Source organism: Heterodontus francisci, chromosome 10 (assembly GCF_036365525.1).
Source record: "Heterodontus francisci isolate sHetFra1 chromosome 10, sHetFra1.hap1, whole genome shotgun sequence".
Classification (NCBI taxonomy): Eukaryota; Metazoa; Chordata; class Chondrichthyes; order Heterodontiformes; family Heterodontidae; genus Heterodontus; species Heterodontus francisci.
In genome coordinates, this window is record NC_090380.1 from 9404548 (window position 1) to 9427510 (window position 22963).

The following is a 22963-nucleotide window of genomic DNA, read 5'->3' on the forward strand; positions in this document are numbered from 1 at the left end:
AAACGACATGTCCCTTCTGCTGTTCGCAACGGGCGTTGTACAGGCTGTACCCAACCAGCCCGTGCTTGCAAAACTCAAAACACAATGTCCAAGATTAGATGTGATTCCGCGATCAGACAAGTAATCCGCAGTGTGCTAAGAATTACGCTGACAACCAATTTAAGATTGTCAGTAGGGCTCGCAGTGTGGTGCAATTGCGTGAACTGAAAGCTACATATATTAATACACAGGGCCCTGTGCTTTGCAGACAGAAAGAACCTGTACACACATTGCGCCTGTTTCAGCGAAACGAAATAAGTGACAGCCATTCACGGGTTCATTCCTCAGGGCAATGCCTTGACCAATCAGAGTCAAGCTGCCTGGTTTAAATTTTAAACAAAGCTTGGCAGTTAACTGTCAGTTACCGTAAACTGTTGCATTCTCCATGGCAACGCCTCTGCCAATCAGAGTTCACTTGCCAACCAATCAGTACACTCTTCTCATGCAGCATAAGTTGTTGTTTTCTCTTACGTTGGTTATTCTTGCGTATTGTCCTGATAAGTGCAAGACGAAAAGCTTCGACAACATGTCTCTATTTTCAGCAATTTCCACATTATATTCCATCTGCCATGTTCTTTGCCACTCAGTTAGCCTGTCCAAATTCCCTTGAAGTCTCTTTGCATCCTCTTCACAACTCACATTCCCACCTAGTTTTGTGTGATCAGCAAACTTGGAAATATTACATTTGCTCCCCACATCATTAATGTAGATTATGAACAGTTGTGGCCCAAGCACTGATCCTTGCAGTACCCCACTAGTCACAGCCTGCCACCCCTGACAATGACTCATTTATTCCTACTCTCTGTTTGCTGTCCGTTAACCAATTCTCAATCCATACCAGTATATTACCTCCAATCCTATGTGCTCTAATTTTACTCACTAACCTCTTGTGTGGGACCTTATCGAAAGCCTTCTGAAAATCCAAATACATCACATTCACTGGTTTCCTCTTATCTATTCTGCTAGTTTTTTCCTCAAAACACCCGAACAGGTTTGTCAAATATGATTTCCCTTTCATAAATCCATGTTGACTCTGCCCAATCCAACCATTATTTTGTAAGTATCCAGTTATCATAAATTCTCAAATTAAATGTTAAATCTAGAATGAATTAGATTAAGTGTCTAATGACTACTTTAACAAAGGTCTAATCAGGGAGCTGCTGGAACCAAACAATCTCGGTGTAGCCTTGAATTTCTCGGTGTTGATCAGGCCGGTCGTGTCTGTAGTTGTTCTGCTCTGACAGGACAATGTTTTCGTTTGAAGTCCTCTCACTGTCAGTAACTAGCAGCTTCAGCTGCTTCCTCGGACTTGCTGCACAATGCTAGATAACAATGTGTCATTTCAGGAACAATGAGCATCACCTACAGCCATGTTGGAACAAGGAGCCTTGTTAAAAGATAATCAACACTGTTTTTGAGAGCAAATACCTGTCACTCTGTCATGGACGAACCAAGTCCATTTACTATGTTGATGTTGCCCATAAGCAACACAATTAACATTGTTGTCTCATCCTAGAATCTCGTCTCTGAGGCTGTGCCAAAGGCATTAAGGTGCATTTATATCCAGCTATGTACAAAGGTGTTTTAAACATTGTAGCACTGTCGTCCTGTGGGTGATTTAAGCTTTGTATATCCTGTACAAATTCTGTGCAATGGCAGCTTATAAAATTTATAAGTAAAATGGCAATTTTCAATTTTAAATAGTCCTGCATTCATCTTAATTGCAATTACTGCACTGCATTAGACCAAACTAATCTGGCACTTTTACTAATGCCTATTAAACTAGTAACTTTGCATCATTTTTACTTCAATGGTAACTCTGCATGAAGCCTGGCACTAATTGGGTTCAAGTTTTTCATTCAATGTTTTTGATTAGAATGTAAGTTCAGCATATGGGCCGACTGAGGCCACAGGGCCACAGCTGAATGTCCGACACTCTGGGAGACTCATTGGCTCTCCTCTGAATGCTTCTTCTTAGATTGGACATGGGAAATGGTCGACACTCGGTGTCATCAAACACAACTGGCCAGTTGGAAATCCAACTAATCACTGATAGCATTTCTGATTAGTAGACAGTGAGTGATAGACACAGTCTTTGGGTGTGTGATCTCAACACTCATTCACATGGCGTATGCAGGTGAACTTTGCATTTCCACTTACCATTTTATCAACACACGCACAACCGTTTAGAGTGTGTGAGGGTTGTTTGATCAGTGTGGCTACTTTACTTCCTTGGTCACTGAAGGTTGGTAGATGTTTGTTCAGTAAATATACACCTGTATTGTGTGGGAGGCGTTTTCCACTGGAGTGAGTGCACATGGCTAATACAGAGCCACTGTAGCCTCACTTGGGGCAAGTCAGTGATTTCTATTGGACACACCGAGCTAGTGCAAGTCCCAAGCTGTTTCACTCTGCACATGCAGAATGTTGTGCACCAATGAATTACTCTATAGGAAGATAAAGGAGGAGCAAGATATTGATTTTTAAACAATAAGATCATGAATGTTGCTTTGCTGTCATTTTACTTTAATTTTGTTAAGTTTCTATCTTTAATCATTTGCTCTTTTTCATGTTGACATCATTTGCTTCATTTGCTTCAATCTCGCAGCTCACCGCTGCGTTTACCATAGCCCCTCGGAGAATGTTATCAGCCGTTTGCTGACTGCCACACATTCTTCTTTAGCTCGAAGGAGAAATATCGCTGTGTTGTCAGGTTGTTCCACATATCATTCAGGTAAATGACAAAGGTTAAAAGGTCAAACCATCAAATGTTAAACCAGCTTATTTTTCACAAAACTCCCTTGCTTTTAAACTCAAGTGTTTCAAATATCACTTTACAGTCTCTGCTTGCTGAATATATTTTATGTGTTTTAAAGAATTGAAAATAAAAACTCTCAATGAAATGATTAAAACATATGTGATCAAAAGATGCATTTTAAAATGGACTGTCTTCTATTAAAAGCAGTTGGTGTCCAAGAGCTTAATGTATTTCTAGAGTATTTATTTCACGATCCCAGTATGTACAGTAAAAAATAACTATTAGCATAATGTTTTTGGAGACCAGACTGGAAGGTTTTCCCTTTTCTCTATAATTACAGGTTAGCAACTGTAGAATCCTGATAAAATTGCATAAATGGTTCTTCGGGAATCCAGAAACCAAGAGATATGAAGAGGGTATTAGGCAGTAGAAATGTGGTTAGTGTAAGACTATAAACAGAATCCAGAAGCCTATTCTTCATTCAACCCTGAAGTTATAATCTGTTCCACAGGTGCGATCTACAATGACCTCCCAATACTCCAATGTCATAAGTCACTTATTCTCAAAATCAAGGGCAAGTAAATTGAACAAAACTAAGACCTTTAAAATGTTTCATGCTGAATTGGTACTCACAGACTGCAGCTAAAACTCTCGATCCACAGTGTGTGTTCCAATAGTAAGATATAGAAAAGGAGGATATCATAAAGAATGTCTTCAATTACATGCTGATTATGAGGGTCCTTTCGCATGGTAATTATGTTACTGGGCTAGTAATCCAGATGCCTAGACTAATGATCTGCTGATATGAGTTCATATCCCACCTCAGCAGCTGGGAAATTTTAAATTCAATTAAATAAACCTGGAATTAAAAGCTATTCTCAGTAATGTTGATCATGAAACTACTGGGATGGAACATCTGGTTCACTAATGTTCTATAGGGAGGGAAATCTGCCATCCTACCCAGTCTGACCTACATGTGACTCCAGACCCACAGCAATGTGGTTGACTTTTAACTACCCTCTGGAATGTCTGAGCAAGCCACTCAGTTGTATTCAAGAAGACAGCTCCCTGCCATCTTCTCCAGGACAATGAGGGATGGGCAATAAATGCTGGCCTTTTCGGTGACTCCCACATCCCAAGAATGTATAAAAAAATTCAATTTATGTATAAAATGTTGCCTTTTTAGTTGAATGTCCGAAATACAATAGGCTATTTCAATTAATTTTAAAATGCTTTTGCTAAACGTATACTGTTTATAATGTTCTTGTGGGAAGAATTATTAGCATTAAGACATTATGAAATAGCTATGTAAGTGAGACCAGACTGAGAGATTCCTCAGGATTTGCAGTACCATCTAAATTTGGCAAAGGGCGAGATAATTAGTTTAATCTTAATTGTAGAAAAACGGACAAACGTAAGAGAATGTACCTGAAACACTTTGGACCTTTTTAAAAATCCATCTAATACTCGACCCTTAGCTGAATTTATTACTTCCTCTCCTGCAAATGAATCATTTGGGCATGGCTCTACACATCAGAGAGCCATGTGCAGTAAAAGCCAATCAATGCTGATAAACACTGAAGTGAGCGACCCAGAATTTGCTGGGACAGTAACAGTGAGTTTATTGGTTTGTAAATAACCCACAGTCACTTTTCATTCTTTTCCTTTTTGTCTCTTTTTTACTCTGTTAATCCAATCTTTCCTTCCTTATTTCTCTTTTTGCTTCGAAGTTGACTCTAATTCATTCCTTCTCCGTCATTCCTCTGTTTCTTTCTCAGTCTTAATCTTATTAATTATGGAGATAGTCTGCTGCTCCTGCTATTCACCAAGATCCCAGATGCCCTGTTGCCCTCACCACAGCTCACACTTCCAGCTAATTATTGGCACAAATATAATATTAATTGGCGGGATAAGGGAAAAAGCCCAATTCAGGATGCTGATTGTGAGATATCCCACTCTCGCTAATTCTGGGATGTTGTTACAGCACCAACTATTGCCTGAACTTGTACTCCCAATAATTTTCTGAGGTTTTGTCAATTTGCAGCCAATCAGACACAGGGCATGTTCTTGTATTCAGATCTCAGGTTCAGAGAATAATGTTGGCCGGGGGAAGGGGAAGAGGAGAATTGATTGCATTCGTCAGCTAACTTTGAGCTACAGGAAAAGCAGACTTGCTGGGCACGGCTAAAGAGATCGAAAGGCAGAAATTGAGATTTTGAATAAGGGGGAAATTATTTGCAGTTGAGTCTTGACAGTTCAGCACAGAACAACCAGATGTTGAATGTTGTTCTATGGTGTATTGTACTTGTAGAATAGTTACACAGAGTTACATAGAACTTACAACACAGAAACAGGCGACAGGTCCATGCTGCTCCATCCGAGTCTGCTCCCACCTTACTTCATCTTACCTTATCAACGTAACCTTCTGTTCCTCATGTGTTTATCCAGCTTGCCCTTCAGTGTATCTATGCTGTTCACCTCAACCACTCCATGGGAGCGGGTTCCACATCCTCACCACTCTCTGAGTAAAGAAGTTTCTCCTGAATTCACTTTTGGATTTATTGATGACTATCTTATGTTTATGGCCCCCTAATACCGGTCTCCCTTGCAAATGGACACATCTCGATATCTACCCAACTCTTCCATAATTTCAAAGACCTCTGTCAGGTCATCTCTCAGTCTTCTCTTTTCTAGAGAACAGAGCCCCAGCCTGTTCAATCTTTCCTGATAGGTATCAACCTCTTAGTTCTGGTAAATATTTTATGTACCTTCACCAGTGCCTCTATATCCTTTTTATAATATGGAGACCAGAACTGTTCACAGTGCTCCAAATGTGGTCTTAATAAGATGAATTGACTACATTGAGAGTGTACCAAGGAAATGTCTTACGCCTTGTGATACCTGATACAAATCATTGTGGTAGGCAGGTCAATTCTAATTTGTTTCATCCAGTAATATTCTAACATGAATCTTCACTTTTATTCCTCCTTGTTCTATATACTCTTTTGTTCTTTTCTCTGAAACTCTAACTCTTTAGTGTCCCATGTCTGCCCTCGTCTAGTCTCAGGTAGCCCCCTCAAGACCAATTCCAAGCCTACGCTCAGTCCAAGTGGAGACAAACAGAATACAGCAGCCACTGCCACCTCACCAGGAGAGACGAAAGATGTGCTGGTATCAGAACTGCAACAGGTAGTGTAAAGAATGATAAGAGTATTGATGGAGGTGAAAAATGAATAACACTGGTGGTACCTGGTGGTATCTTTTCATTTCTTGGTGAAAATCATATATTGTTCTTATTTAACAAGTATGGTCAAATGAACAGAGACCTCTTGTTTGTGCAATCAGACTATGGTTCTGTAAAGACTTCATATGCTGTTTCCAATGAAAGTTATACTGTTAAATTAATATTATACGTAATATTTCCAGTAGGGTAGACAGCACCTAGCAATACTTACATTGTATTAAAATTAAACTAACAACCTGCCCAATATTTTAAATCTCTAAATCTTTGAAATGCCAAAGATTTGTCTGTAAAATCATGGGTTGTGTTCCAGGTGCATAGACAGTCCTGATCTGCTTCCAGATTCATGCAACTAAAGCCCAGAATTAATTAGCAACCATATACATAGCATGTAATCCAGCCCTGTTGAGCCTTATTTTGTGCAAAGGAGCTCCCCACATTCTCCCCACCTCACCACACCTTCCCTCCTGTTTCTACTGATGAAGAATAGGGAACATCACATATTGGTGAGTGGCACTAGGTGCAGTAGGTAACAGTGGATGGTTTGGTGTAACAAAGTACCATAACCTTGGACATCCAAAGTTCTCCAGAGGGATTCTGGTTAATGTCCTGCGAGGGGTGACTCAGTGTCAAGGAGTCAGGTGATATGTCACCATTAACACTCGAGAGCCGAGCCTTCAACTGATCAAGTTCACTAATCAGCATTTCACATGCTGGTACTTATTTCAAGCTGGTTAAGACCCATGTAAAATATCATACAGAGAAGTGGAATTTGAGTGCGTTGATCCTCTGCCTTCTCAGTCACATGGTACGATTTGAAAAGAGCTGGAAGTTCTCCCCAGTGTCTGGGACAATATTTATCCCTCAGTCAACTCAATGAAAACAAATTACCTGATTGTTAATCGCATTGCTATTTGTGGGATCTTGGCTGTCGGGTTTTCTGCATTGCAACAGTGGCTACACTGCAAACGTACTTCATTGGCTGTACAACATTTTGTGACGTCCTGAGGCTGTGAAAGGTGCTATATAAATGCAAGTCTTTATTGTCCTAATATTGTCAATTGGAATTTCTATCCAAAGTTGTTCATTACCAGAACCCCCGAATTGGATTACATCCTTGAATGTATTGATTTTCCCCCCCAAAAAATTGAAATGATATTTACATGATGGTGGATTTTCTGTACAGTATTTAATGTTGTGCTTTCATTACTAATCATGGAATTACATAAAACCTGAAGAAATGTTGAGTACATGAGATTGTTTTTTTTTACTTAATTGCAGGAGAATTCGTTTTTAGATACATTTTAGAAAATATCATCTAAGTGCAGAGAGAGGGCAATTTTCTGAGTTCATGCTCCTGGTGGGAATCTTTCCCTGTCTCCCTGCAAGTTGACTTGAAAAACTCCCTCCAAAATTCCAGATACCACAAGATGGACATGTTTTTATAGAACACCTTTTGCAACCTCTCTCCTTACACCCAATGAAGTATTTTTTTGAATCGTAATCATTGTTGTAATTTAGGAAGCAAAGCAAGTTTCCAGAAACAGCAATGTGATAATGGCCACGTCATCTGACTTTTTGTGATATTAGTAAATCTTGTCCCAGGACACCGGGGAGAACACCCCTGCTTTTCTTCGAATGGGATCTTTTGCTACAACGTGAGAGGGCAGATGGGGCCTCTGTTTAAAGTCTCATCTGAGAGATGGCACCTCTGGCAGTGCAGCACTCCCTCAGTACTGACCCTCTGGCAGTGCAGCACTCCCTCAGTACCTACCCTCCGGCAGTGCGACATTCCCTCAGTACCTACCCTCCGGCAGTGCGGCACTCCCTCAGTGCTGACCCTCTGGCAGTGCAGCACTCCCTCAGTACTGACCCTCTGGCAGTGCGGCACTCCCTCAGTACTGACCCTCTGGCAGTGCGGCACTCCCTCAGTACTGACCCTCTGGCAGTGCGGCACTCCCTCAGTACTGACCCTCTGGCAGTGCGGCACTCCCTCAGTACTGACCCTCTGGCAGTGCGGCACTCTCTCAGTACTGACCCTCCAGCAGTGCAGCACTCTCTCAGTACTGACCCTCCAGCAGTGCAGCACTCCCTCAGTACTGACCCTCCAGCAGTGCGGCACTCCCTCAGTACTGACCCTCTGGCAGTGCAGCACTCCCTCAGTACTGACCCTCCGGCAATGCGACATTCCCTCAGTACCTACCCTCCGGCAGTGCGGCACTCCCTCAGTGCTGACCCTCTGGCAGTGCAGCACTCCCTCAGTACTGACCCTCTGGCAGTGCGGCACTCCCTCAGTACTGACCCTCTGACAGTGCGGCACTCCCTCAGTACTGACCCTCCGGCAGTGCGGCACTCCCTCAGTACTGACCCTCTGGCAGTGCAGCACTCCCTCAGTACTGACCCTCCGGCAGTGCGACATTCCCTCAGTACCTACCCTCCGGCAGTGCGGCACTCCCTCAGTGCTGACCCTCTGGCAGTGCAGCACTCCCTCAGTACTGACCCTCCGGCAGTGCGGCACTCCCTCAGTACTGACCCTCCGGCAGTGCGGCACTCCCTCAGTACTGACCCCCCGGCAGTGCGGCACTCCCTCAGTACTGACCCTCCGGCAGTGCGGCACTCCCTCAGTACTGGGACTAGAATGTCAGCCTGGAACTTGTGCTCAAATCTCTGGAGAGGGTTTTGAACCTCTAACTTGAGGGGAGAAAAGTAGTCTCCATCCCAGTAGATATACTATATAAGTGAATGGAATAAAATTCTTGATATAGTGAAATCATAACCTACTGATATAGGAAATCTGGAGCAGGCCTGGGACAGACTGAATGAAGCAGGGAAGGAGTGGAGATGGAGCAAGAGTTGTGCTGTCAAATCTCTGATATGGCATTGAAATAACAAAAAAAAAGCAATTAAGTGACAATATTGCAAACAAAGTTCTTTTTCTTTTGAGCTTGGTCATAAAGATTACAATTTGAAAGCACTGTGAGAGGAAGCTCTGATCACTGTTTGGACAGGAAGGTGAGTGAGCTGACGTGGAACTGGGTGATGCTGCGGTTTCAGGAGACCATATTGCAGCACAAGTCAGGGTCAGGGGGGAGGAATGAGTTAAAATCGCACAGAGATCATTCTATCTTGTTTCTTCAAAAAACTGTAGCATTGCTTGGAAAAGAGAAAGTCGCATTTGGGAGTAAATTCACATTGGCCCTGACTGAATGTAACAGAAGACATTCCTCTTTGTCCATGTCCTGCCCTTGTTTGTGGATCAGCATTCTGCTTCATGGCTGCTGCTCTATGCAGTTATTGTATGCTGACTGATGATCCCTCCCTAAATAAATACAAGTTGTTGACGACTGCAAGGACCTCATTACATCAACATACATCTGGAAAGGAAAGTGTTTGTCTCCAGGAACCGAGCCTGCATTTTGCAGAATCCTCCAATGCAAATAGAATTGCAGTGCCTTCTCATTCTGCTATTTGTTTTTTTATAGTGAAAGTATTGAAGGTATTTGCCCCAGTAACAATGCACCAGTGACCTGCTTGATGCATCTGTGCACTGTGAATTGACTGATATTGCTGTTTGCCCCTGAGGTTGCTTGGAATGAGCTTTGGTTCTCTTCACTGGCACTAGCAGCTGCTCCTCTGATTGAAGCTGTCTGTGGGTCAGACTTCACCACTTTTCTCCTGAAAAGAACTCTGTGAAAAACGTTATCTAAGTTCATCCCCAGATAGCTGTGCCTGGAATAAAAACAAGAAATGCTGGAATCACTCAGCAGGTCTGGCAGCATCTGTGGAAAGAGAAGCAGAGTTACCGTTTCGGGTCAGTGACCCTTCTTCGGAACTGACAAATATTAGAAAAGTCACAGATTATAAGCAAGTGAGGTGGGGGTAGAGCAAGAGATAACAAAGGAGGTCTAGATTGGACCAGGCCACATAGCTGACCAAAAGGTCACGGAGCAAAGGCATACAATATGTTAATGGTGTGTTGAAAGACAAAGCACTAGTACAGATTAAGTGTTAATGCACTGAATATTGAACAACAGCAAGTGCAAACCTGAAAAAAAAACAGTGGGTTAGCAAACTGAACAACCTAAGATGAAATGAAATAAATGCAAAAAAAAGATTGTAAAAAATGTAAAAAAAAAAGAAGAAAAAATAACTAAAAATGAAAGTAAAATGGGGGACTGTCATGCTCTGAAATTATTGAATTCAATGTTCAGTCCGGCAGGCTGTAGTGTGCCTAATCGGTAAATGAGATGCTGTTCCTCGAGCTTGCGTTGATGTTCACTGGAACACTGCAGCAATCCCAGGACAGAGATGTGAGCATGAGAGCAGGGGGGAGTGTTGAAATGGCAAGCAACCGGACGTCAGGGTCCTGCTTGCGGACTGAGCAGAGATGTTCCGCAAAGCGGTCACCCAGTCTGCGCTTGGTCTCCCCAATGTAGAGGAGACCACACTGTGAGCAGCGAATACAGTATACTACATTGAAAGAAGTACAAGTAAATCGCTGCTTCACCTGAAAGGAGTGTTTGGGGCCTGGGATAGTGAGGAGAGAGGAGGTAAATGGGCAGGTATTACACCTCCTGCGATTGCAGGGGAAGGTGCCATGGGACGGGAACGAGGTGGTGGGGGTAGTGGAGGAGTGGACCAGGGTGTCGCGGAGGGAACGATCCCTTCGGAATGCTGACAGGGGAAGATGCGACTGGTAGTGGCATCACGCTGGAGGTGGCGGAAATGGCGGAGGATGATCCTTTGGATATGGAGGCTGATGGGGTGGAAAGTGAGGACAAGGGGAGGGAGGGGAAGGGGTGAGGGTAGAGGTGCGGGGAATGGGCCGGACACGGTTGAGGGCCCTGTCAACAACAGTGGGGTGGGGAATCCTCGGTTGAGGAAAAAGGAGGTCATATCAGAAGCACCGCCATGGAAGGTAGCATCATCAGAGCAGATGAACCCCCACGTGTAATATGGCGGGGGCTCTGCGGCGGCCGCTGAATGCGGGCACCCCGCCGAGTTCAAAGGGCGCCAACGTGCAGCACACGGTGCCCTAATAAAATTCAGGCCTTTGTGTGTAGAAGTGTTTCCCAATATCACTCCTGAAAGGTCTGGCTCTAATTTTTAGACACTGTCCCCCAGTCCTAGGCTCCCCAACCAGCAGAAATTGGCAGCGGCAGCTGTCCCTCGATTTGAGGATGACGTCTACTCAAGGTCGTGGGTCTTTAGATGACTGAACAGGCCAATTCTCAACCCAAAGATTTTGGGCACATGGGGCAGGCAGTCCCACGAGGTAGTGGGATCCGGAGTGCAGGATTTGCTTCCTTTTCTTCCCTTCTCTGCTGCCGCTCTGCCTCATCATCAAGGCATTTGGACTCAAAGTATAATGCAGCTTCAAGGACAAGTTGTTGCCATTTTGAACGATTGGTAGCGAGCTCCGCCCAGTCATCAATGTCAATGCTGCTGCGCCTCAGAGAGCTTCAGAGTGTCTTTGAAGTGTTTTCTTTGTCCTTCCCTGGAACGCTGGCCATTTGAGAGGTGAGAAAACAGGACCACCATCCGGGCACAGTGTCCAGTCCATTGAAGTTGATTTTGCAGGAGTTTTACCTGAATGCTTGTGGAGTGTTCAATATATTCCAGAGTCTCTCCTTCAACATATATGGGAGGTGGAATATTTGGCTGACCAGGTGTGGGTTGATATACAAGTTTTTTTTGGCCACATTCAAGGACAGGCCGAGTCTCTTGTCTGCAGAATTGAAGAGATCGAGAGCAGCTTGCAAATCTGGTGCAGAGTGGGCAACGACACTGCAGTCATCGCAAACTGTAGATCATGTATGTCTATGGTGGTCAGTTTAGTTTGGCACGGAGGCGACTGAGGTTAAAGAGTTTTCCATCTAGGTGGTGTTTAATACTCATACCAGAGGGTAGCTGATCTTTCACAAGGTGAATAGTCACTGTCAGGTAGTTTGTTAATAGTATGGGGGCTATCACACAGCCCTGCTTGATCCCGGTCTGGATTTTGAAGGCGTCTGTTTCATTTCTCCCACTCAAGACAGTTGCAGTCATATCATTATGGAGTAATTACAGGATTGTGAAGACGTTTCGTGGATATCCAAATCTTTGGAGCACAATCCACACAGCCTCGCGATTTACCAAGTCAAATGCTTTGGTCAGGTTGATGAATACAATGAACAATCCCTGGTGTTGTTCTCGACATTTTTCCTGGATTTATTGGGCAATTATGACCATGTTGGAGGTTCCTCTGGAAGGTCTAAAACCACACTGTCTCTGCAAGGATTTCCTCAGCCACAGGAAGGAGGCAATTCAGGAGAATGCTTGAACAAGACGGAAATACCTCGATAGTTTCCACAGCATGATTTATCTCCCTTCTTCAGCATAGTTACAATAGTCGCATTCCTGAAGATGGGAGGGGGGTTGGTGGAGAGAGTTCTTTTTCCTCCCAGATCCGTAGGATGAGTGTGTGGAATCTTGACGTGAGCAAAATCCGACAAGCTTTGAAGGCCGCAGCTGGAATACCATTCAGGTCGTATGCCTTTGTTGTTTTGCATCCGTTTGATTGCTTGTTGTAGCTCGCCCATCGATGCTGGTTCATCCACAGGATACTGGGAGATAGCCTGCACGGTATCAGCAGCCACTGTGGATTCACAGTTGAGGAGTTGTTGCAAATCTTCATTCCAGTGTTGACGGATGACATAGTCATCCTCAAGAAGAGAGAAGGAAACAGCGAAAGTGGAGCGGAGCAGAAAGAGACCGTGAGAGAGAGCGAGAGTTCACTCAGAGAGCAGGAAACAGCGAGACTGGAGCGGAGCATAAAGAGACCGTGAGAGAGAGAGAGTTCATTCAGAGAGCAGGAAACAGCAAGAGTGGAGTGGAGCATAAAGAGACCGTGAGAGAGAGAGAGAGTTCATTCAGAGAGCAGGAAACAGCAAGAGTGGAGTGGAGCATAAAGAAACCGTGAGAGAGAGAGAGTTCATTCAGAGAGCAGGAAACAGCAAGAGTGGAGTGGAGCATAAAGAGACCGTGAGAGAGAGAGAGAGTTCATTCAGAGAGCAGGAAACAGCAAGAGTGGAGTGGAGCATAAAGAGACCGTGAGAGAGAGAGAGAGTTCACTCAGAGAGCAGGAAACAGCGAGACTGGAGCGGAGCATAAAGAGACCGTGAGAGAGAGAGAGTTCATTCAGAGAGCAGGAAACAGCAAGAGTGGAGTGGAGCATAAAGAAACCGTGAGAGAGAGAGAGTTCATTCAGAGAGCAGGAAACAGCAAGAGTGGAGTGGAGCATAAAGAGACCGTGAGAGAGAGAGAGAGTTCATTCAGAGAGCAGGAAACAGCAAGAGTGGAGTGGAGCATAAAGAGACCGGGAGAGAGAGAGAGAGTTCACTCAGAGAGCAGGAAACAGCGAGACTGGAGCGGAGCAAAAAGAGACCGTGAGAGAGAGAGAGAGTTCACTCAGACAGTGGGAAACAGCAAGAGTGGAGTGGAGCATAAAGAGACCGTGAGAGAGAGAGTGAGTTCATTCAGAGAGCAGGAAACAGCAAGAGTGGAGGGGAGCATAATGAAACCGTGAGAGAGCGAGAGTTCACTCAGAGAGCAGGGAACAGCGAGAGTGGAGCGGATCATAAAGAAACTGTGAGAGAGAGCGAGAGTTCAGTCAGAGAGCAGGAAACAGCAAGAGTGGAGTGGAGCATAAAGAGACCGTGAGAGAGAGAGAGTTCGCTCAGAGTGCAGGGAACAGGGAGAGTGGAGCGCAGCAGAAAGAGACTGTGAAAAAGAGAGAGAGTTCACTCAGAGAGAAGGAAACAGCGAGAGTAGAGCAGAGCATAAATAGACTGTGAGAGAGAGAGAGAGTTCACTCAGAGAGCAGGAAACAGCAAGGGTGGAGCGGAGCGTAAAATAAACGGCGGAGAGACAGAATTCACTCCGAGAGCAGGGAACAGCAAGAGTGGAGCGGAGCAGAAAGAGACAGTTAGGGAGAGAGAGAGTTCACTGAAAGAGCAGGAAACAGTGAGGGTGGAGCGGAGCAAAAAGAGACTGTGAGAGAGAGAGAGAGAGAGTTCACTCAGAGCAGGAAACAGCGAGAGTGGAGTGGAGCAGAAAGAATCTGTGAGAGAGAGAGAGTTCACTCAGAGAGCAGGGAACAGCAAGAGTGGAGCAGAGCATAAAGAGACCGTGAGAGAGAGAGAGATATCACTCAGAGAGCAGGAAACAGCGAGAGTGGAGCGGAGCATAAAGAGACCGTGAGAGAAAGAGAGTTCACTCAGGGAGCAGGAAACAGCATGAGTGGAGCAGAGCATAAAGAGAGCGTAAGAGAGAGAGAGAGTTCACTCAGAGAGCAGGAAACAGCGAGAGTGGAGCGGAGCATAAAGAGACCGTGAGAGAAAGAGAGTTCACTCAGGGAGCAGGAAACAGCAAGAGTGGATCGGAGCATAAAGAGACTGTGTGAGAGAGAGAGAGAGTTCACTCAGAGCAGGGAACAGCAAGAGTGGAGCAGAGCAGATAGAGACCGTGAGAGAGAGAGAGAGTTCACTCAGAGCAGGAAACAGCGAGAGTGGAGCGGAGCAGAAATAGACCGTGAGGGCGAGAGAGAGTTCAGTCAGAGAGCAGGAAACAGCAAGAGTGGAGCGGAGCATAAAGAGACCGTGAGAGAGAGAGAGTTCGCTCAGAGTGCAGGGAACAGGGAGAGTGGAGCGCAGCAGAAAGAGACTGAAAAAGAGAGAGAGTTCACTCAGAGAGAAGGAAACAGCGAGAGTAGAGCAGAGCATAAATAGACTGTGAGGGAGAGGGAGAGTTCACTCAGAGCAGGAAACAGCAAGAGTGGAGCGGAGCATTAAGAGACCGTGAGAGAGAGAGAGAGTTCACTCAGAGAGCAGGAAACAGCAAGGGTGGAGCGGAGCGTAAAATAAACGGCGGAGAGACAGAGTTCACTCCGAGAGCAGGGAACAGCAAGAGTGGAGCGGAGCAGAAAGAGACAGTTAGGGAGAGAGAGAGTTCACTGAAAGAGCAGGAAACAGCGAGGGTGGAGCGGAGCAAAAAGAGACTGTGAGAGAGAGAGAGAGAGAGTTCACTCAGAGCAGGAAACAGCGAGAGTGGAGTGGAGCAGAAAGAATCTGTGAGAGAGAGAGAGTTCACTCAGAGAGCAGGGAACAGCAAGAGTGGAGCGGAGCATAAAGAGACCGTGAGAGAGAGAGAGAGTTCACTCAGAGCGCAGGAAACAGCATGAGTGGAGCAGAGCATAAAGAGAGCGTAAGAGAGAGAGAGAGTTCACTCAGAGAGCAGGAAACAGCGAGAGTGGAGCGGAGCATAAAGAGACCGTGAGAGAGAGAGAGTTCACTCAGGGAGCAGGAAACAGCAAGAGTGGAGCGGAGCATAAAGAGACTGTGTGAGAGAGAGAGAGAGTTCACTCAGAGCAGGGAACAGCAAGAGTGGAGCAGAGCAGATAGAGACCGTGAGAGAGAGAGAGAGTTCACTCAGAGCAGGAAACAGCGAGAGTGGAGCGGAGCAGAAATAGACCGTGAGGGCGAGAGAGAGTTCACTAAGAGAGCGGGAAACAGCAAAAGTGTAGCGGAGCATAAAGAGACTGTGAGAGATGGAGAGTTCACTCAGAGAGCAGGAAACAGTGAGAGTGGAGTGGAGCATAAAGAGACCGTGAGAGAGAGAGAGAGAGTTCACTCGGAGAGCACGAAACAGCGAGCGTGGAGCAGAGCAGAAAGAGACCGTGAGAGAGAGAGAGAGTTCACTCAGAGAGCCGGAAACAGCGAGACTGGAGCAGAGCATAAAGAGACCGTGAGAGAGAGAGAGAGAGTTCACTCGGAGAGCACGAAACAGCGAGCGTGGAGCAGAGCAGAAAGAGACCGTGAGAGAGAGCGAGAGTTCACTCAGAGCAGGAAACAGCGAGACTGGAGCGGAGCATGAAGAGACCGTGAGAGAGAGAGAGAGTTCACTCAGAGAGCAGGAAGCAGTGAGAGTGGAGTGGAGCATAAAGAGACCTTGAGGGAGAGAGAGAGTTCACTCAGAGAGCAGGAAACAGCGAGACTGGAGCGGTGCATAAAGAGACCATGGGAGAGAGAGAGAGTTCACTTATAGAGCAGGAAACAGCAAGAGTGGTGCGGAGCATAACGAGACCATGAGAGAGAGAGAGAGTTCACTCAGAGCAGGAAACAGCAAGAGTGGAGCGGAGCATAAAGAGACCGTGAGAGAGAGAGAGAGTTCACTCAGAGAGCAGGAAACAGCAAGAGTGGTGCGGAGCATAAAGAGACCGTGAGAGAGAGAGAGAGTTCACTCAGAGCAGGAAACAGCAAGAGTGGTGCGGAGCATAAAGAGACCGTGAGAGAGAGAGAGAGTTCACTCAGAGCAGGAAACAGCAAGAGTGGTGCGGAGCATAAAGAGACCGTGAGAGAGAGAGAGAGTTCACTCAGAGCAGGAAACAGCAAGAGTGGTGCAGAGCATAAAGAGACCGTGAGAGAGAGAGTTCACTCAGAAAGCAGGAAACAGTGAGAGTGGAGTGGTGCAGAAAGAGACTGTGAGAGAGAGAGAGAGTTCACTCAGAGCAGGAAACAGCAAGAGTGGTGCAGAGCATAAAGAGACCGTGAGAGAGAGAGTTCACTCAGAGAGCAGGAAACAGTGAGTGTGGAGTGGTGCAGAAAGAGACCGTGAGAGAGAGAGAGAGTTCACTCAGAGAGCAGGAAACAGCGAGAGTGGAGCAGAGCAGAAAGAGACCATGAGAGTTCACTCAGAGCAGCAAACAGCAAGAGTGGTGCGGAGCATAACGAGACCATGAGAGAGAGAGAGAGTTCACTTAACAACTGGCAGACTAAAAATGAGTATAAATTAAGTATTAATAATAAAGAACAAGTGAGTAGCTGGTGAGATTTTTTTTGATTAAGGTTTATTTTAACTAGTAAACTGTATTGATTTTGAGTAGGATTTATCAGTATTAATAAGGTTTTATTAATAATTCTAAGCTGTTGTAGTATTGGTAATGTTTTTTGTGAGCAGTAGCAAAGGGTCAACTAATAAATAAAGGAATTGCATCGGTGCTTCAACCTTGAGAGTGCACCTCCTGTGCTATGTGGAAGCTCTAGGATGCTTCCCGTATCCTGGAGAACCATTTTGCAGGAAGTGCTGTCAATTGCAGCAGCTTGAGTTCCGGGTTTTGGAACCTGAGAAGCAGCTGGCAAGACTGCGGTGCATTCGTGAGGATGAGAGCTATGTGGATAGCACATTTATAGATGTGGTCACCCCACAGCTTAAGAGTATGCAGGGAGAGAGGGAATGGGTGACCACAAGGCAGTCAAAAAGAATCAGGCAGGTAATGCAGGAGACCCCTGAGTGCCTCTCCAAATAGCATTCAGTTCTGAATACTGAGGAAAGAGATGCTTCACCTGGGGAGTGCAGCCAGAGCCAAGTCCATGGCACCACGGGTGGCTCAGCTGCACAGGGGAGACTGGAAGAGCCATAGTGATAGGTGATTCAATTGTCAGGGGAACAGATAGGCATTTCTGTGGCTGCTGACATGAATCCAGGATGGTGAGTTGCCTCCCTGGTGCCAGGGTCAAGGATGTCACTGAGTGGCTGCAAAGCATCATGAAGGAGGAGGATGAACAGCCAGCAGTCGTGTGGTCCTGCAGTCAGAATTTAGGAAGCTAGGTAAGAAATTAGCAAGCTGGACCTCAAAAGTAGTAATCTCCGGATTACTCCCAGTGCCATGTGCAAGTAAGTATAGAAATAAAAGGATAAGGCAGATGACTGTGTAGCTGGAAAGATGGTGCAGGAGGGAGGGCTTTAGATTCCTGGGACATTGGGACTGGCTCTGGGGGAGATGGGACCTGTACAGGCCGGACAGGTTGCACCTGAACAGAGCCGGGACTGAGTTCCTTGTGGGATGTTTGGCTAGTGCTGTTGAAGAGGTTTTAAACTAGTTTGGCAGGAGGATGAGGACCTGAGGGTAGACTCAGTTGGGACAAAATCAGAAATGAAAATGGAAGGCAGAAAGTTAATGGATGAGTCTGGAAGACAGAGGAAAGGTTAGAAAATGAAAAAAAGAGTGTGGCAGTACTCAAGGGTATCTATTTCAATGCACGGAGTATAGTAAATAAAGCAGATGAGCTGAGGGCACAGATAGACACATGGCAGTATGATATCATAGCTCTTACTGAAACATGGCTTAAGGAGGGACAGGAATGGCAGCTCAACATTCCTGGTTACAGGGTTTTCAAACGTGATAAGGAGGGGGATAAGAAAGGAGGTGGAGCGGCAATTTTGGTCAAGGAAACTTATTACAGCTGTGAGGAGGGATGATATGTTGGAAGGTTCATCAAATGAGGCCATATGGATTGAGCTAAGGAGCAAAAAACAGGCAATCACACTGCTGGGAGTGTACTATAGACCCCTATACAGTCAGAGGGAGATAGAAGAGTAGATATGTAGGCAAATCTCTGAGAAGTGCAAGAACAATAGGGCAGTAATAGTCGGGGATTTTAACTACCCCAATATTAAATGGGATAGTTTTAGTGTGAAAGGAATTGAGGGAGCAGAATTCTTGAGGTGCATTCAGGAGAACTTTTTAGTCCAGGATGTAGCAAGTGCAACAAGAGAGGGTGCAGTTTTAGGAAACAAAGATGGAAGGGGTAGCAGTGGAAGAGCACATTGTACCTCTGTTTAAAAAGGGAACGAGGGATAGACCGAATAATTACAGACCAGTCAGTCTAACCTCAGTAGTGGGAAAATTATTGGAATCTATTCTGAGAGACAGGATAAACTGTCAGTTAGAAAGGCACAGGTTAATGAAGGATAGTCACCATGGATTTGGTAAGGGAAGATCTTGTTTGATCAACTTGATCGAATTTTTTTTCAGAAATAACAAGGAAGACAGATGAGGGTAGTGTAGTTGATGTGATCTACATGGATTTTAGCAAGGCTTTTGACAAGGTCCCACATGGCGGACAGGTTAACAAAATAGAGTCCAATGGGATCCGGGGAAATGTCGCAAGGTGGATACAAAATTGGCTCAGTGGCAGGAAACAAAGGGTAATTGTTGACGGCTGTTTTAGCGACTGGAAGGCTGTTTCCAGTGACGTTCCACAGGGCTCAGTACTGGGTCCCCTGCTTTTTGTGGTATATATTAACAATTTGGACATAAATGTAGGGGGCATGATCAAAAAGTTTGCAGATGACACAAAGATTGGCCGTGTGGTAGATAGCGAGGAGGATAGCTGTAGGCTGCAGGAAGATATTGATGGTCCGGTCAGATGGGCAGAAAAGTGGCAAATAGAATTCAACCTGGAGAAGTGTGAGGTGATGCATTTGTGGAGTCAAACAAGGCAAAGGAGTGCAAGAATAATGGGAAAATACTGAGAAGTGTAGAGGAAGTGAGGGACCTTGGAGTGAATGTTCACAGATCCCTGAATGTAGCAAGATATGTCAATAAGGTCGTTAAGAAGGCATATGGAATGCTTTCCTTGATTAGTCGAGGTATAGAATACAAGCAGGGAGGTTATGCTGGAACTGTATAACTCATTGTTTAGGCCACAACTTGAGTACTGTGTGCAATTCTGCTCACCTCATGACAGAAAGGATGTAATTGCACTAGAGAGGGTACAGAGGAGATTTACGAGGATGTTGCCAGGACTGGAAAAATGCAGCTATGAGGAAAGATTGGATAGGCTGGGGTTGTTCTCCTTGGAACAGAGAAGGCTGAGAGGAGATCTGATTGAAATGTACAAAATTTTGAAGGGCCTGGATACAGTGGTAGTGAAGGGTCTATTCATCTTAGCAGAGAGGTCAGTGACGAGGGGCTTTAGATTTAAAGTGATTGGTAGAAAAATTAGAGTGGAGATGAGGGAAACCTTTTTCACCCAGAGGGTGATGGGGGTCTGGAACTCACTGCCTGAAAGGGTAGTTGAGGCACGAACCCGCAACTCATTTAAAAGGAGTCTGGATATGCACCTCAAGTGCTGTAATCTGCAGGGCTACGGATCAAATGCTGGAAGGTGGGATTAGAATAGGTGGATTGTTTTTCAGCCGGCACAGACACAATGGGCCAAGTGGCCTCTTTCTGTTCCTTAAACTTTCTATGATTCTATGAAGAGACATAGAAGGTCAATGGGTCATCATTGACATTTTCCAGATATTCCTCTGCGATCCTGCCAAAAAACAGTGATGGAAAATGGGACAACAATACCTACTGCCACCTCAGCATCCCACACTAAAAATCTTGCATCTTCCTGTCTTCTTTTTTCTGGTATAATTTATGTGTCCACACTTGAAATGGAAACTGTCTGTGTCACATTGTAATTACATCATCTAACAGAAAGATTTAGTTACTACACGGAAGTAGCCCTGTCGACCCTGCAAAGTCCTCCTTACTAACGTGGGAGCTTGTGCCAAAGTTGGGAGAGCTGTCCCACAGACTAGTCAAGCAACAGCCTGACATAGTCATACTCTCGGAATCATACCTTACATTCAATGTCCCAGACACTGCAATCACTATCCCTGGGTATGTCCTGTCCCACCGGCAGGACAGACCCAGCAGAGGTGGTGACACAGTGGTATACCGTAGCGAAGGAGTTGCCCTGGGAGTCCACAACATCGACTCCGGACCCCATAAAGTCACATGGCATCAGGTCAAACATGGGCAAGGTAACCTCCTACTGATTACCACCTACCGCTCTCCCTCAGTTGATGAGTCAGTACTCCTCCATGTTGAACAGCACTTGGAGGAAGCACTGAGGGTGGCAAGGGCACAAAATGTACTCTGGGTGGGGGACTTCAATGTCCATCAACAAGAGTGGCTCGGTAGCACCACTACTGACCGAGCTGGCCGAGTCCTAAAGGACATAGCTGCTAGACTGGGTCTGTGGCAGGTGGTGGGGGAACCAACAAGAGGGAAAAACATACTTGACCTTGTCCTCACCAATCTGCCTGCCTCAGATGCATCTGTCCATGACAGTATTGGTAGGAGTGACCACCGCACGGTCCTTGTGGAGACGAAGTCCCGTCTTCACATTGAGGATACCGTCCATCGTGTTGTGTGACACTATCACCGTGCTAAATGGGATAGATTTCGAACAGATCTAGCAATGCAAAACTGGGCATCCATGAGGCGCTGTGGGCCATCAGCAGCAGCAGAATTGTACTCAACCACAATCTGTAACCTCATGGCCTGGCATATCCCTCACTCTACCATTACCATCAAACCAGGAGACCAACCCTGGTTCAATGAAGAGTGCAGGAGGGCATGCCAGGAGCAGCACCAGGCATACCTCAAAATGAGGTGTCAACCTGATGAAGCTACAACCCAGGACTACTTGCATGCCAAACTGCATAAGCAGCATGCAATAGACAGAGCTAAGCGATCCCATAACCAACAGATCAGATCTGAGCTCTGCAGTCCTGCCACATTCAGCCGTGAATGGTGGTGGACAATTAAACAACTAACTGGAGGAGGTGGCTCCACAAATATCCCCATCCTCAATGATGGAGGAACCCAGCACATCAGTGCAAAAGATAAGGCTGAAGCATTTGCAACAATCTTCAGCCAGAAGTGCCAAGTTGATGATCCATCTCGGCCTCCTCCTGAAATCCCCAGCAACACAAATGCCAGTCTTCAGCCAATTCGACTCACTCCGCGTGATATCAAGAAACGACTGAAGGCACTGGATACTGCAAAAGCTATGGTTCCTGACAATATTCCAGCAATAGTACTGAGGACCTGTGCTCCAGAACTAGCCGCACCCCTAGCCAAGCTGTTCCAGTACAGCGACAACACTGGCATCTACCCGGCAATGTGGAAAATTGCCCAGGTATGTCCTGTACACAAAAAGCAGGACAAGTCCAAACCGGCCAATTACCGCCCCATCAGTCTACTCTCAATCATCAGTAAAGTGATGGAAGGTGTCATCAACATTGCCATCAAGCAGCACTTGCTTCGCAATAACCTGCTCAGTGATACCCAGTTTGGGTTCCGCCAGGGCCACTCAGTACCTGACCTCATTACAGCCTTGGTTCAAACATGGACAAAAGAGCTGAACTCAAGAGGTGAGGTGAGCGTGACTACCCTTGACATCAAGGCAGCATTTGACTGAGTATGGCATCAAGGAGCCCTAGCAAAACTGAGGTCAATGGGAATCAGGGGGTTAGAGTCATACCGAGCACAAAGGAAGATGGCTCTGGTTGTTGGAGGTCAATCATCTGAGCTCCAGGACATCACTGCAGGAATTCTTCAGGGTAGTGTCCTAGGCCCAACCATCTTCAGCTGCTTCATCAATGACCTTCCTTCAATCATAAGGTCAGAAGTGGGGATGTTCGCTGATGATTGCACAATGTTCAGCACCATTCGCAACTCCTCAAATACTGAAGCAGTCCGTGTAGAAATACAGCCAGACCTGGACAATATCCAGACTTGGGCTGATAAGTGGCAAGTAACATTTGCGCCACACAAGTGCCAGGCAATGACCATCTCCAACAAGAGAGAATCTCACCATCTCCCCTTGACATTCAATGACATTACCATTGCTGAATCGCCCACTATCAATATCCTAGGGGCTGCCATTGACCAGAAACTGAACTGGAGTAGCCATATAAATACTGTGGCTACAAGAGCAGGTCAGAGGCTAGGAATCCTGCGGTGAATAACCCACCTCCTGACTCCCCAAAGCCTGTCCACCATCTACAAGGCACAAGTCAGGAGGGTGATGGAATACTCTCCACTTGCCTGGATGGGTGCAGTTCCAACAACACTCAAGAAGCTCGACACCATCCAGCCCGCTTGATTGTCACCCCATCCACAAACATTCACTCCCTTTACCACCGACGCACAGTGGCAGCAGTGTGTGCCATCTACAAGATGCACTGCAGCAACGCACCAAGGCTCCTTGGACAGCACCTTCCAAACCGAACAAATATGTAGGCAAATTTCTGAGTGCTTA

At 45.8% G+C, this 22963-nt stretch overlaps 1 protein-coding gene across 5 annotated transcripts in view; it reads left to right on the plus strand.

Moving 5' to 3' along the window:
* Positions 1-22963, plus strand: part of LOC137374078 (MAP7 domain-containing protein 2-like) — a 235357-nt gene that overhangs the window by 143190 nt on the left and 69204 nt on the right. For 3 of the 5 annotated variants that reach the window (XM_068039827.1, XM_068039830.1, XM_068039829.1), the window contains 2 exons: positions 2648-2773; positions 5835-5986. In XM_068039827.1, the coding sequence (XP_067895928.1) occupies positions 2648-2773; positions 5835-5986 (278 nt within the window). The remainder of the gene's footprint in view (positions 1-2647; positions 2774-5834; positions 5987-22963) is intronic. The other 2 variants (XM_068039828.1, XM_068039831.1) reach the window with 2 other exon arrangements.